Raw genomic sequence first — 13673 nt, 5'->3', positions numbered from 1 at the left:
TTAAAATCCAGACCTTCTAAGTCAGATCAAAGTTCTAAATCTCAACGAAGATTTTCAAAATCCAGATCTTCTAGATCAGATCGAAGTTTTAAATCTGGTCGAAGTTTCTCTAAACAAAGATCCAAATCTGGATAAAGATCTTCCTCTGTTTGTCAACAATCACATCAGAGAACTCAAAAATATTTAAATGTTAAAAACATGCCAGAAACCTTAAAGGATGCTTTGAAAATAAGGAATTTTATATGAATTTTAGTTTATAATTTCATTGATACAATATATTGTTAATTATCACATTTTAAAGAGAATTGTTTTGGATTATTGAGAGAATTCTGGCCAAAAACCAGTTGGACATAAACAGTACATTCGATTCACAACATGATCTTGTAACTGGCACAATCATTCCAACCGTAATGGTAGCTTTAGACTCTGATACATATCCGGTCATAGAGTCTATTATATATAATATGATTCACGCTCATCACAAATATTAATGTGAAAAGCACCTGAATAAATTGTGAGCTGTAACTGTTCAAGATAATCAAGCGCAAAGAAAACACTTGAACGGTCACAAAAATGATGTAAGTATCAAATCAGTCAATTAGTCATTAACTTGATTTAATTTTGATAATTAAGTGGTTTTCATCATTAATTATAGAAACAGTTGATAAGAGCCAGAATGATAACAAACTTACAAGCGGTCAATGATCCTTTAATTAGGAAATTTAAAGTACATGAACTTGAACAAATTAAAAAAAATTCTGCATTTCATTCACTGGAAATTTCTGAGATAAATACTGAAAATCTTAATGGAAAATGCAATATTGTCGTCAAGAAACTGAAGTGGCGTTCATTAACTGTAAAATTATTAAATAATTAATCTTTTGAAATTAGCTGGCATATACTAATAATTTATTAATTGCTATAGCTTCAGTTATTTTTACAAAACTATATTGATCGATTGTTTACAGAAACTTCTAAGGTCCCAAAGAAATGAACTCATGTTTATGATGATGATTTCTACGAAAAAGAACAAACTGCACCACTCCGTTCACTAAAATAGGCAGTTGGAAATTATCAAGAATCTCTTAAGAATGAAGTCAAAAAGGCCTACTATAGAAGAACATCTGATTCTTTTCCACAAATCTAACTGATGCTGGATGACAGAGAAAATAATTTTTAAATATTTTATTACAAATTTTTACGAATATATACTAAATAGCTTCATACAATAATAACCTTTAATAGTATTTAGATAATTTTTACTGCGTAGTATTCTATTTAGTGAATTTTATATAATAGCATATTTTTATTTTCCACTAAGAATAACGCTTATTTATAAATGAATAAATTGATTTCAATCAGTTAAAAAAATAAATTCATTAAAAAGCAATCAGTTACTATCTAATTTTCATTTATTAATAAATCAGTTCCTTTCCGATTGTAATACATAGTTTACATTCACAATAATCGGCTACACTCAATTGTTTAATACAGTCGCCACTGGTTATAACGAACCTGTTTGTACCGAAAACTTGTTGTATTGAACCAAGTTTCACAGAACCGATTTTTTTATAATTAATTGCACTGGATATAACGAAATCACATAATAAATTACTATATACCGCATCTGAACTTATTTTAGCCAGCCCAAGTATATCAGTTACATATTTAGTATACCAAACTATCACGTGACTTTAATTAGTAATATAAAAGAATGGACTACCGGAAAAATTATTTCTGCTAGTATCAGATAAAATTTTCATTTGAATAGCTGGTAAATACTTAAAAAATCGATGAACACATAAATTTTAAATAAAACATAGTGTTATCTGAGGACCCCGCTTACTTCTAATAAAGGTCTCCGGGCAAAATTTCAGATTTACTAGTAATTTTACCAACCTTTCTTATCTCATAATTTTACCATATATATATAGTGACCTTTTAAAATTATATTAAATTTTACCTTAGATTTTCAGAGACCTAAATTTTTTTAAATATTAAATAAACAAAATATTTTATAATCATTACAATAAATTTTAAAAATTTTTTATTTTTACGTTTAATTCTTATTCTTTAAAGATAAATAACTTTTATTAGTAAAAAAAGTACTTTGAATTACAAAAATACTATAAAAAAAATCTTAAAGACACACATCTTTAACTTTACTTCGAAACTATTATTCACTTACTTTCTTTAAAAAAATCTAATTAATTTTTTTTTAAAAAAAATAAATTCGTAATTGGTATTATTATGAAAAAATGCTCGTACCCCATAAGTATTAATCCAACTGCTATGAAAATATTTATTTAAATATTTTCGACCTTGCCGAACAACTTTACTTAAGCATGAAAAAGTGATTTCATTTGACCAAAGTGCCCAAATTACGCCCTATAATCACTGATCGGGAAAATAAAAAAAAATTAAAAGTGCGAAAATTGCTCGTATTCCGTAAATATTAAACTGATTCTTATGAAAATTAATATTCAGGTAGTTTCGATCTCGCCGAACAATATTACTTAAGCTTAAAAAGGTGATTTCATTTGACTAAAATGCCCAAATTACGCTCCGAATTTAATAAACAAAAAACGTAAATTTTAAGTTAATATTAAAATAAAAAAATGCTCGTATGCAATAAATATTACTCCAACTGCTATAAAAATTCAAATATAAGTAGTTCGACCTTACTAAACAACTTTCTTAGATAGTAAAATATGATTTGATTTAACCAAAGTACTGAAATTAAATTCTGAAGTTGCTAATTGCTGTACGAATTTTTATATTTTAAAAGCTAATTTTTGTAATAATTTTCAAAAAGATAGTGCTAATGCAAATAAAATTAAAAATATAAAATGGTTTTTACAAGTATAAAGAAGAGAATAAATTTTTTATTTTGAGAAAAAATTATAAAACGTATATTACCAAATATTGTAATAATTGTTGTACAATATTTCAAATTAGTATATATAAAGTAAATATTAAATTTTATATACAATTTTACCTTATTATTTACCGAAACATTTGTAAACTTATATTTGATTTTACCTTATAAAACCGGAAACCTATTTTAACTTTACCTTACATATCCGGAGACCTTTATTTGTCATATATATAATTTTACCTTTATCTATTAAGAGACCTAAAATTTTTTTTTAATATAAATTTTACCTTATATTTTCAGAGACCTCTATTAGAAGTAAGCGGGGTCCTGTTATCTGTTATAGTAAGTCATGTAATCATCCGAACTTTAAATATTACAGTATATGCTGCTATAATTTAATTGGATAAAATCCATATACCGAACAGTTCGGTATATAATATGAATATCATATATTGAATTCACCATATACTGAACCAAAACGCTTGGAACGGCAGGTTCGTTATATCCAGTGGCGACTGTATACTTTAAATAATACGGTCTTATTATAATCTGGTTTAATCCAATTGTTGATACTGATCAATACATGATTGTGTGCCGATTATCACCATTGATTTTTCACAATCAGCATAAATACTATAAGTTCAATATTCCTCAATCGGCTCATGATCAGCATCCAATAGGAAAGGCTATTGGTACCCGATTGGAAGCCGATTTGTCAGCTTTTGACCTGTGACTTTATTATTATAATATAATTAACTTTGATATTATTTCAATATTTTGATTTCAAAAATACCTTAAATATATCTTAATATATTTTTAAAAATTTTACAAAATAATTAAAATAATTGCACAATTGTTTTGAAAGCCATTATATCTAGGTTTATAAAATATTTCAAAAAATTAGCCATTTTTAGTAAAGTAGTATTATAAAGAAACAAAAAAGATGAAATAGAAATAGAAAAAAAATGAAAATAATGAAAGGTAGTATAAAGGAATAAAAAAGTTGAAGTAAAAATAAAATAAAAATAAAAGAAATAAAGAGTAATTTAAAGAAATAAAAGAGGCAAAATAGGAATAAAAAAATGAAAAAAAATAAAGAAAAAATAAAAAAGAGGCGAAATAGGAATAAAAAAATGAAAAAGATAAAAAGAAAATAAAAATAATAGAAAAAATAAAAAAAGAGAAAAATAAAAAAAGTAAAAAAGAAATAAAAAGATGAAAGGAAAACAAAAAATGAAGAAAAAACAAAAATAAGATAAATGGAAAATTAAGTAAAAATCAAATTTATAAAATAAAAGAAAAAATAAAGTTAGTAGAAAATGGAAATTACATGTAATAAATAAATAAAAATAAAAAACATATCTTAGTATTTGCAATGAAAAACCAAAAGATCTAAAAAAAGTAAAATATAAAATATAAGAAATAAAATACTATAAAAATGAAATAAAAAATAAAAATAAAATAAAAAATAAAAATGAAATAAAAAATAAGAAAAAATAGGCATATAGTGCTGAACATATATACCTTAATTGCAAACCCGAAAAAATCAAAGAACCTAAAAAAATAAAATAAAGTTAGTAGAAAACAAAATGTAAGAAGCAAAATAAAAAAAAAAAAAATGTATTTTGAGTGCTTATGCAAAAAAGTAAAGGATCTAAAGAAAAAAAATATGTTTAAAAAAAATAAATAAATATAAAAAATAATTGGTATATTAATTAATTAGCCAATAAAATTTAAATGAGATGATATTACTAAATAAATTATATAAAATTATTAGGTTAAAATTATCCTAAATGAAAAATTATTAAATCACCTTAAATGAAAAATTGTTATTAAATTATCTTAAGTGAAAATTGTTAAATTACTCTAGATGAAAATTAGTTATAATCTATTATATTTTATAGCATTTAATTTTTTATAGTTTTTTAAAATATTATCTTTTTTTATATAAATCTTATAATAATTTTATTTAATCAGTTTTTTATTTTAAATAAAAAAAAAATATTTTTAATAACTATTATTAAAAATTTTAAGAAAATTAAAAGTATAAAATATAAAAAAAAATATATATATATATTTTAAATCAGAGTAATATACTGTATATATATATTATTATTTTTTAAACTGAATTTGCTTGCAATTTATTTTTTAATTAAAGACATTTTTAAATATCTTAAAATATTTTATTACATAAACCAATATTTTTGTAATAAATTCTATAGTATTTTCTAAGTAAAAATTGAAAAAAAATTCAATTTGATTAATGATTTTTTAAAAGTAAATGATTGATAAATTATAACAAATAGTAGTTAAATTTTTTAAATTGAAATATCTTTTTATCTATTAACCCTAGAAATATAAAATTACCACCATTTGATGTGTCTTAAAAGAAGAATCTGATAGAAATAAATTTGTCCTTCTACAAATAGGATAACTTACAAAATCTAAAAATTTATAAATTAATATAACTTTTTATTTATCAATTTTAGAGTTATAATTTTATTACCATTAATTGCGCCTTAATAAGAGGAATCTAACAAATATAATTTCATCTTTTTATGATCACTAAATCTTAAGATATTTTAAAAATTCAAAAATTTTTTAAAATTAATTTTAGTCCCTACAGTTTAAGGGATAAAATTTAAGATATAATTATAATAAAATAGTATTATTAAATTTAAATCAATTGAATTAATTATACTGATAAAATTGACTTAATACTTTGAAGTTAATTGATTTATTTAATTTAAAAACATCCAAATTATAGTTCAAATAAAACTTTAAGTATATTTAAAATAAATTATAATTTAATTTTACTAATAAAAAAAAGCAAATTTTACTAAATTTAAAAATTTAAAAATCAGTTTTTTATAATTATTTTATTATCCAATAATCTAATTTAACTAAAATTTTGTTTAAATTATAATTATTAATAAATTTTATAAAATAAAAAAGTTTATTTAAATCTGATCATTAGATTCTAAAATAATTGTAAAAAATTAAGAATATAAAAAGTATTAATTTTAGTATAAATTAGTTATGAGTTATATATTAAATATCTGAGATCTTATTTAAACTGATTTAAAGAAAATAAGTAATAGAAAGCTAATAGAATTAATGGAATTAATAAGATTTTTTGATAAAAGTAATAAACAATTATTATATATAAATATTATTATAATAATAAATTTATTATAATAAATAATAATTAATTCTTAAAAAATTTTGGTATTGCATTCAATAATTTTTTCTTAAAAAAAATCCTAAGATAAATTAAGGTTAGTTTAAAAATAATAAAATTTTTTTTATTTAACCTTGTTTTGCCTAATTTTAACTTGCATTCTTAAAAAAAAGGTAAGAATGCAAAAAAAATATATGTAAAAACCATTTTTCTCGTAACTCTAACCAATAACCCAGCCAATACTCCTCCTTACCTTTTTTTATTCTTAAAATAAGAAATTCTTACCTTTTTTAAAAAATTTCTTGTCCTTTTTAAGGATCTAAAATAGGGGTAAAATTTTAAGTCAAAAACAAAGTTTTTCCTTGATTAATATATATTTAACCAAATTTCTTCAATTATATAAAATGGATCTTAAAAAAGTAAGGAGGATTTCATATGATATTGAAAATATTTTCCTTTGGCTAAATTAACTAAATTAACCAAAAAAAAAATTTTTTTTTACCAAAATTTAAGGACAAATTGTTATGCGGCTTATAAATAATCAAAATGTCATAATGCATGACATCTTGATTGGTTTCTTTCAAAGTCTCGGTATTAAATTCCGAAACCCGAATTCCGAATGCTATATCCGATTTCGAGATTTCGAGAAGCATCTTTTATTGTGATCGCTACCAGTTTAGTACTTCTTTATAATATGAATGACCTAATCTATATTTAGTATAACGTCAAAATTATCATTTTACATTTTGACAAGGCATTATTTTTCTATATATGTTAAAGATTTTCTTTTATCTTTCTAAAATATCATTGATTAACGCACGCTCCCGTTAGCTTGCCTTATATTTGCTAATAAAATTTTATGTCATAATATGTACTACAGAAATTGCAATCCAGCTGATAGGTCATCAATAACATTTATTTTATTTTTATATTTTATTTTGGTAAACAAATTGTGTAATAAGGAACCGCAGTTATTTCGGTTATACCAATTTAAACTAATTGTCAATTTATTTATATTAAAATGACGGATTTAATTTTTTAAGGATAATCCACTAGAATAATCGTATTGTTTTAGTAATAAATATATTTTGATCATTTTGTAATAATTATGACAATCGTAATAGTGATTAATGATGAGATAACAAAAGCCCGCGGTTTTTTATTATTTATATGTATATCGTTTAAATACCACATGGCATAAAAAAATAGTATATATATACAGTATATTTCTTTTTGTTATACGATCAAAAAAAAAAAAAATTTTTTTTAAAAAAAAAAACGAAATATATTTTTTTTATAAGTTTACTGCGCATAAATATATATTTTTTTTTCACTTCTAACAAAAATGTCTTCACAAGAAAATATTGTTCCATTTTCAAATTTTCCTCCATTACAAAAAGCGATAAAACTTTCATCAAATTTAGTTTGTGATCGTTCAACAAGTGAAATACGAAATTGTTTAAATGAATTGATAAATTCAATAAATAAACAACTTTCGGTTATATCATCATTACCGAAAAGAAGAGCTTCTTTTTCTGCAAGAACAACAACAAAATCTATTATTCCAATAAATACTCAAAATTTAAGTACCAAAGTACCTAGAATACCAAGTCGTACAACTAGCCGTACACCAAGTCGTACTCCTACAACTCCAAGGTATCCTATGTCTCCCTTAACACCAACTACACCAACTACACCAACTACGCCTCGAACTACATATAGTAAATCATTTCAAATAACTTCAAATAATAATAATTCTAATGTATCAAATCAATCTTATTATTGGCCAACACTTTATATACTTATAAAGATATGTTTAATGGATTTAGGATATTGGGAAAAAGGTGAAGGACATCCTGTAGATAGAGTTTCAGAATCATTTTATTTACAACCTAAAATATTATTTTATTATAAGGAAGTTAAATCTATGGATCAAAGAAAATTAATTGAAAACATCTTGACTGATTTAGGTAGAATACAAGAAGCTGTTTTAAGGAGAATTAAAAAAGAGAATGAATAAAACCAATCAATCACATTTGTATAGTATTTTTAGTAGAATAGTTAAGGCATTTTTTTATTTCATTTATCATTTAATTAAACATACATTCATATTGCATATTAAAAAAAAAACATTACGAAATTATAGTATATTTTAATTTTATTACGATAACACGTGCTATATCACGCGTTATTAAATACGTTAGAATTACTCAAATTCTTGTTAAGATTTTTAATAAAAAACTTAATAAAAAAAGATTTTAACATAAATTTTATTAATGTTATTTCATGAAATATATAATGGCAGGGCTGTGAATTGTTTAATAGGTGAGACCTATAAAAATTTTGTCCTTTATTTCTGTAAAAACTCCTTGAGAGAATATAGTGGAAATGGGCAACTACATAGTAAGTCTTTACTTTAACTCTTTATGGGCCGGACTATATCTTATCTACTTATTTAAATTAATAAAATTTCGACTGCCACGAGTCTTTCACGGATGCATTCACGGATGCATTCACGGAAACTGTAAATAATTCGATAAATTCCGTGATATAAGGTTATTAATTTCGGAAATATGAGCCTTTTATGGAAAAAAGATGGAATATAAAAAACGGATCGACTTTTTTTACATGGGAGGCTTTGACTATAAACGGCCACATTATCGTATAATTAATAGAAAACCGAGATAGTCATGATAAAATAAAATTTATTCCCATGAGAATTGCGAAAAATCGTACGGAGGTTGAGCGAAATTATTGAAATTATTATAATCACTACAGACTGGTGGGTCACTGGGTCACTAATGGGGTGAAGGTATTAATTAATTGATAGGACTGTATGACCTTTAATAAAATAATAATGTTGGAAAAAAAGTAGTTAGTAGACAGGTGTGTGATCGTTGCGAGAAAAGATTAAGGATTTCCTGCACCCTAACATATTAAAATCAAATTTTGCTTTTTTTTTGTCAAATATTCCGATTTTCCGCCAATGGTGCATTTTTATGAAGAATACATCTTGGTCGAAAAAAGCCATGTTTTTTTTTAGTCGCGACCCTCTAAGCTTAGAATACATCTTTGGTCGAAAAAAGTCACGTTTTTTGGCTGCGGCTGAAAAAAACTAATCGCGACTTGTGTAGAAGTCTAAATCTCGCAGTTAAAAACAATGAAAATATCTAATTGAGAGATTTTGGTAAATAAATTATTAATAATCCTCAAACTTCAAACTTAAGATTTATTTTTCTTTCTTTTTTTTTCTCGGTATGATGGTATGAATAGATGAATTAAATTTTCGTCATATTTTTTTTTTTTTTTTTTTATACTTAAAAAATTATTAAAATTCCTTATTAAAAAAATCATATTTTGTTACTAAACCCCCTCTAAGGTTATATATATATTTTACAATTACTAATGTTACTAATGATGTACTGTACAATAATTATTAAAAAAAAATGAAATCGATTTCTAATGATCATATTAAATAAAATAATTTAATTTCCTTTTTTTTTTAAAAAAAAAAAAAAAAGAATAAAAATAATAAAAAATAAAAAAATAAATTAATTCGAATTTTTCCACCAAGGCATTCTATGAGATTTTAAAATTTGCATGATTTCATCTGGTAATTTATAAGGATAATTGCCAGTTTTAAACCAGCAATTTGAATAATCTTTAAAATAATTACACATTATTTTATAGTCTAATTCAATATTATCTTCTACAATTAACGATGAATGTTTTTGTAAATGTTTTTTAACTCCACGATAAGAGTATAATAAATAATTGGAAGTGTTTTCTATACATATTTTACAACGGAAAATTTCGAGTCCCGTGTTATTATTATTATTACTATTATTACAATTAACGCATTTATTAAAATTTTCATCATCACTTCCCCCCAATCCAAATGCAATCGCGGATTTTAAATTAGTAACTTTCTGAAAAATTATACTTTCGACATGACGTAATGCAAATTTTGCATCGTCCGCCTTCTTATCGCATTCTATTGCTTCGTTAAATATTTTTCGTATAATATTTCTGTCTAAAAATTCCTCAGGCCATGCGATTCTTGGGTCATTATTAATATATGGTGGTGATATATAAGTCTTGCAATGAACTATCCAATGTTGTAAAGGACTAAAAAACCATTTAGTACGTAACAATTTTTGATAAATTTGATTAGACCTTATAGGAATTGAATATTTCATTTCTATTTGTTTGTAATCTTGTAACATCTTATCCCTCCAAGATTTAAATGTAACTTGTGCAAATAAATGATTAGGAAGGGTAATAGTTTCATTAAATGTGGGACATAAACTAAGTATATAAGGACTATAAATAGGTTTACGAGATTTTAATTCTGACGAAGGAGAAGAATTCAATTGAGAATCATGTGACGTTTCAAGCATCATTAAATGACAAAAAGATTTAACTTTATTTAATTTTGCTTGATTATGAATCTCTTTTGATTCTTGATCAATTTTTCTACGTTTAAAGGCATCCTCCATAAGTGATTTACATTTTAAATTTTTCTCTTCAATCCATTTCTCACGTTCAGATTCTTTCACTTTAGAGAATTCGATTTCTGATAATTTATAGTCCGATTTCCAAAAGACTTTATATTCTGGTCCGAACATACCATGCATTCGAAAAGTTTCGAATAGTAAACCTGCGGTAAAATCGGGAATCGATTGACCTCTATAAACAATTATAAAAAAAAAAAATTAATCAGTTACACATAAAGTTACGTAATTTTTATATGATACGCGTAGATTTATACTTACTGTGGTATATATTCAACTCTTTCCATTAAACAATCCCAACAAGATCTAACACGAAAGATCCAATATATTCTAACATCATTACTTTTTTCTGCACAAAATTGACACCCTTTTTCTAACATCACAATTTTACAATAATCTCTTTCATTTAAACCTTCGGGTGGAGATAATTGAGGAAAAAATATTGTATTTGTTCTAGAAATACGCCAAACATCCATGGTAGTAGATGAAGTTGGGCATGTTAAATAATCACGAAATTTACGACAAACGAGTGAAATTGAAACTAAATCCCATGGAGTTAGGAATTGACAAATATTAATAAATGTTTCTGTAGGGATAATTGTAAAAAGACAACGCGAATTTTGTGGATCATTTTGTGGGTTTAATCGTGAATTTTGGAATGATAAAGTTGAAATTGAATTGAAAGTTAACTTTTGGAAAGAGAGATTCGGTAAGGATGAAGATGAGGAAGAAGAAAAAGAAGAAGAATGGGATGGTAATGTAAACGAAAAATGGGAAGTCGGTATTATGAAATTTGATACTGGGTTTATCGACTCATTCATGTTTATAAATGAGGAAATAAATTCTAAAAGAAGATAAAAAAAATAATAAGGATTTTTAATCTTCTTTAATAAATATTCAGCTAAAGCTAACGGAAAAAAAGGGGAAAGGGAAAAAAAGACTAAATGAATGAGAATATAAAAATTTTACCTACAAATTATCAACGACGTTTATATACAAATGTATAAACCGCAGTATGTAATTTGTTTTAGTCACAACTTATTTTCTCGTAATTATAAGGTACATGACAGCTGACAGGACGTTTATAACCTGAACTAGATAAGATTATCTTATTGTTTTGAAAGTTGAAAGCAGAAGGGACAGTGATATCGTAGAATAATGAAGTTTGACAAACAACTGATGGACTAACGGAGATCAAACTATTAATCCAATAAAATTTTTTTTGGTTTCAATTTCGAAACAAAACAAAAGAGCATAACAATTAATGTAATGCTCAAATTGTTGATTCTCAATGAGTCGATTTATATATTAACTTTCAAATCTTATTTTCTCAATAAATAAGTAGCAGAACCCTTCGAAAAATATTAATATGATGCTATTTGTATATAAAAAGGGAAGATTCTATGAACTTAAAGTACTTAAGAGGAAAATGGGGAATTTTTTTTTTCTTTAAGAACTTGTTTTTTAAGTTTTGTGAGAATTGGCGTTTTTTAATATTTTAGTATAAATTAGTATTTATTTATTGTACAACATATGTAAGTACAAGTAATGTGATCCTCAACAAAAACAATATGCCTCTTATGAAACAAAGGGATTCGATAAACAAAAAAAAAAACCAAAAAAAATTTTTTTTAAAAAAAAAAATTCTGATAAAAAAATCGTGATTTATAAGATTTATTAAGGGCAAACTATTTTATTTTTAGTCATAAAAAACTTAACCCCGCATAATTATTATTATCACAAATCCAAAATTCGAAGTAATCCATAATCCATTAAAAACTCCAATTTATAAATTTGGTAAAAGATTAACAAGTTTCCGTAATTTTTTCCTTCGTGTTATAATACGAGGTAATACAGGTGTAACGTAAATGCTCTGTAAATAAGTAAATAAACAAGTTAGTATCTGTGTTCCCATTTATTAAACATCTTTGCTAGTCATTATTATTATTATCTGTTATTATCGAGTTGAATAAAATTTATTATTTCATATTAATGATTAATTGATGTTCTGAAGATTTTTATAGCATTTAATTTAAATTATTGAAATAAAAATTTTTGTTCGCTTTTTCATTTACTAGAAATTTTATTCAAACTTTTTCGGAAAAACTTGATAAATATTTATATTATTACGTATTGCAATTTGCAAATCTATCACTTGTTGGTATTAGTTAAATTTTCTTTTTAATTAAAATTGCAATTAAACTCTATTTTTGTGCCACTGAATATATGCGCTAAATACGAAATATTTGAGATGATATAAAGATAAAGTTCTATTTCACGTGATAATTTATAGTCTAAATTTGACAGAGAACATCGAACGCGCGTCGTTTCTGATACTGCAAGTTAGATCAACAGAAGATAATTTCTTGTAAGAATGTTTGTGAAATATTAATAAAAAGACAATAGTCCATCTTAATAATTCTCAATGAATTGTAACAAGCCAAGAATTCAATGGATGTGTACTGAATACTTCGGAGATGTCCTGCTAAACATTGTTTATGCAAATAATGTATTTAAAAAAAACTAAAAAAAAAAAAAAAATTAGCCATTATAATAAGTTTCACAACCTTCCTTTTTGTTTCCATATTTTATTATCATTATCTACACTGCATAAATTATTCCCCTTAAAGTGTGTTATAAGATTCGGGTGTTATACGTATTACATACATAGGACCGATAAATCCTGACTCTGGTCAAACTTACATATACCTTTCACAAAGTACCCATGCAATTTTTAAATCACCCGAGTACTTTATGCATCTCTAGGATGGTAATACACATTACTACTTTGTATTTGCATAACTGATAATATTATTAGTTAAATATTATTAGTTTGGAGGAAAAGAATAGTAAAAGTAAATATGATGAATAATTAAGATTATATAAAGCAGGTTTCAAAATTAAAAAAAAATATATTAAAATATTAAATAAATTAATATTATAATTCTATTACTGTATTTACAAACAATATATAAAAAAACATGAAAACTTCTTTATTTGTTTGTTTATAAATAAAATCTTTCTTTTTGGGAAATCTAAACAATGCATTCTCTCTTTTTTTTTTATTTGTCATTATTGTGTTAGAATAATTGTTGTCCAT

General features: G+C 24.0%; 2 protein-coding genes across 2 annotated transcripts; one reads left to right on the top strand and one right to left on the bottom strand.

Annotated features, from left to right (window-relative positions):
* Positions 1-7301: 7301 nt before the first annotated feature.
* OCT59_003964 (uncharacterized protein) lies at positions 7302-8583 on the top strand. Its single transcript, XM_025314793.2, has one exon. The coding sequence runs from the start codon at positions 7405-7407 to the stop codon at positions 8077-8079; it is 675 nt and encodes a 224-aa protein (XP_025184301.1). The 5' UTR covers positions 7302-7404; the 3' UTR covers positions 8080-8583.
* Positions 8584-9610: 1027 nt separating this feature from the next.
* Positions 9611-11394, bottom strand: OCT59_003963 (uncharacterized protein; the record flags this gene model as incomplete). The annotated part of the gene is made up of 2 exons (XM_025334038.2): positions 9611-10748; positions 10835-11394. 2 exons carry the CDS (start codon positions 11392-11394, stop codon positions 9611-9613), a joined length of 1698 nt encoding a protein of 565 aa, XP_025184302.1.
* Between the last annotated feature and the right edge of the window lie 2279 nt (positions 11395-13673).

This window comes from Rhizophagus irregularis, chromosome 12 (genome assembly GCF_026210795.1).
Source record: "Rhizophagus irregularis chromosome 12, complete sequence".
Lineage (NCBI taxonomy): Eukaryota > Fungi > Glomeromycota > Glomeromycetes > Glomerales > Glomeraceae > Rhizophagus > Rhizophagus irregularis.
This window is presented reverse-complemented; position numbering and strand designations above follow the sequence as displayed.

Excerpts from the sequence above, each read along its gene's own strand:
- OCT59_003964 (XM_025314793.2), top strand. The coding sequence starts at position 7,405 with ATGTCTTCACAAGAAAATATTGTTCCATTTTCAAATTTTCCTCCATTA.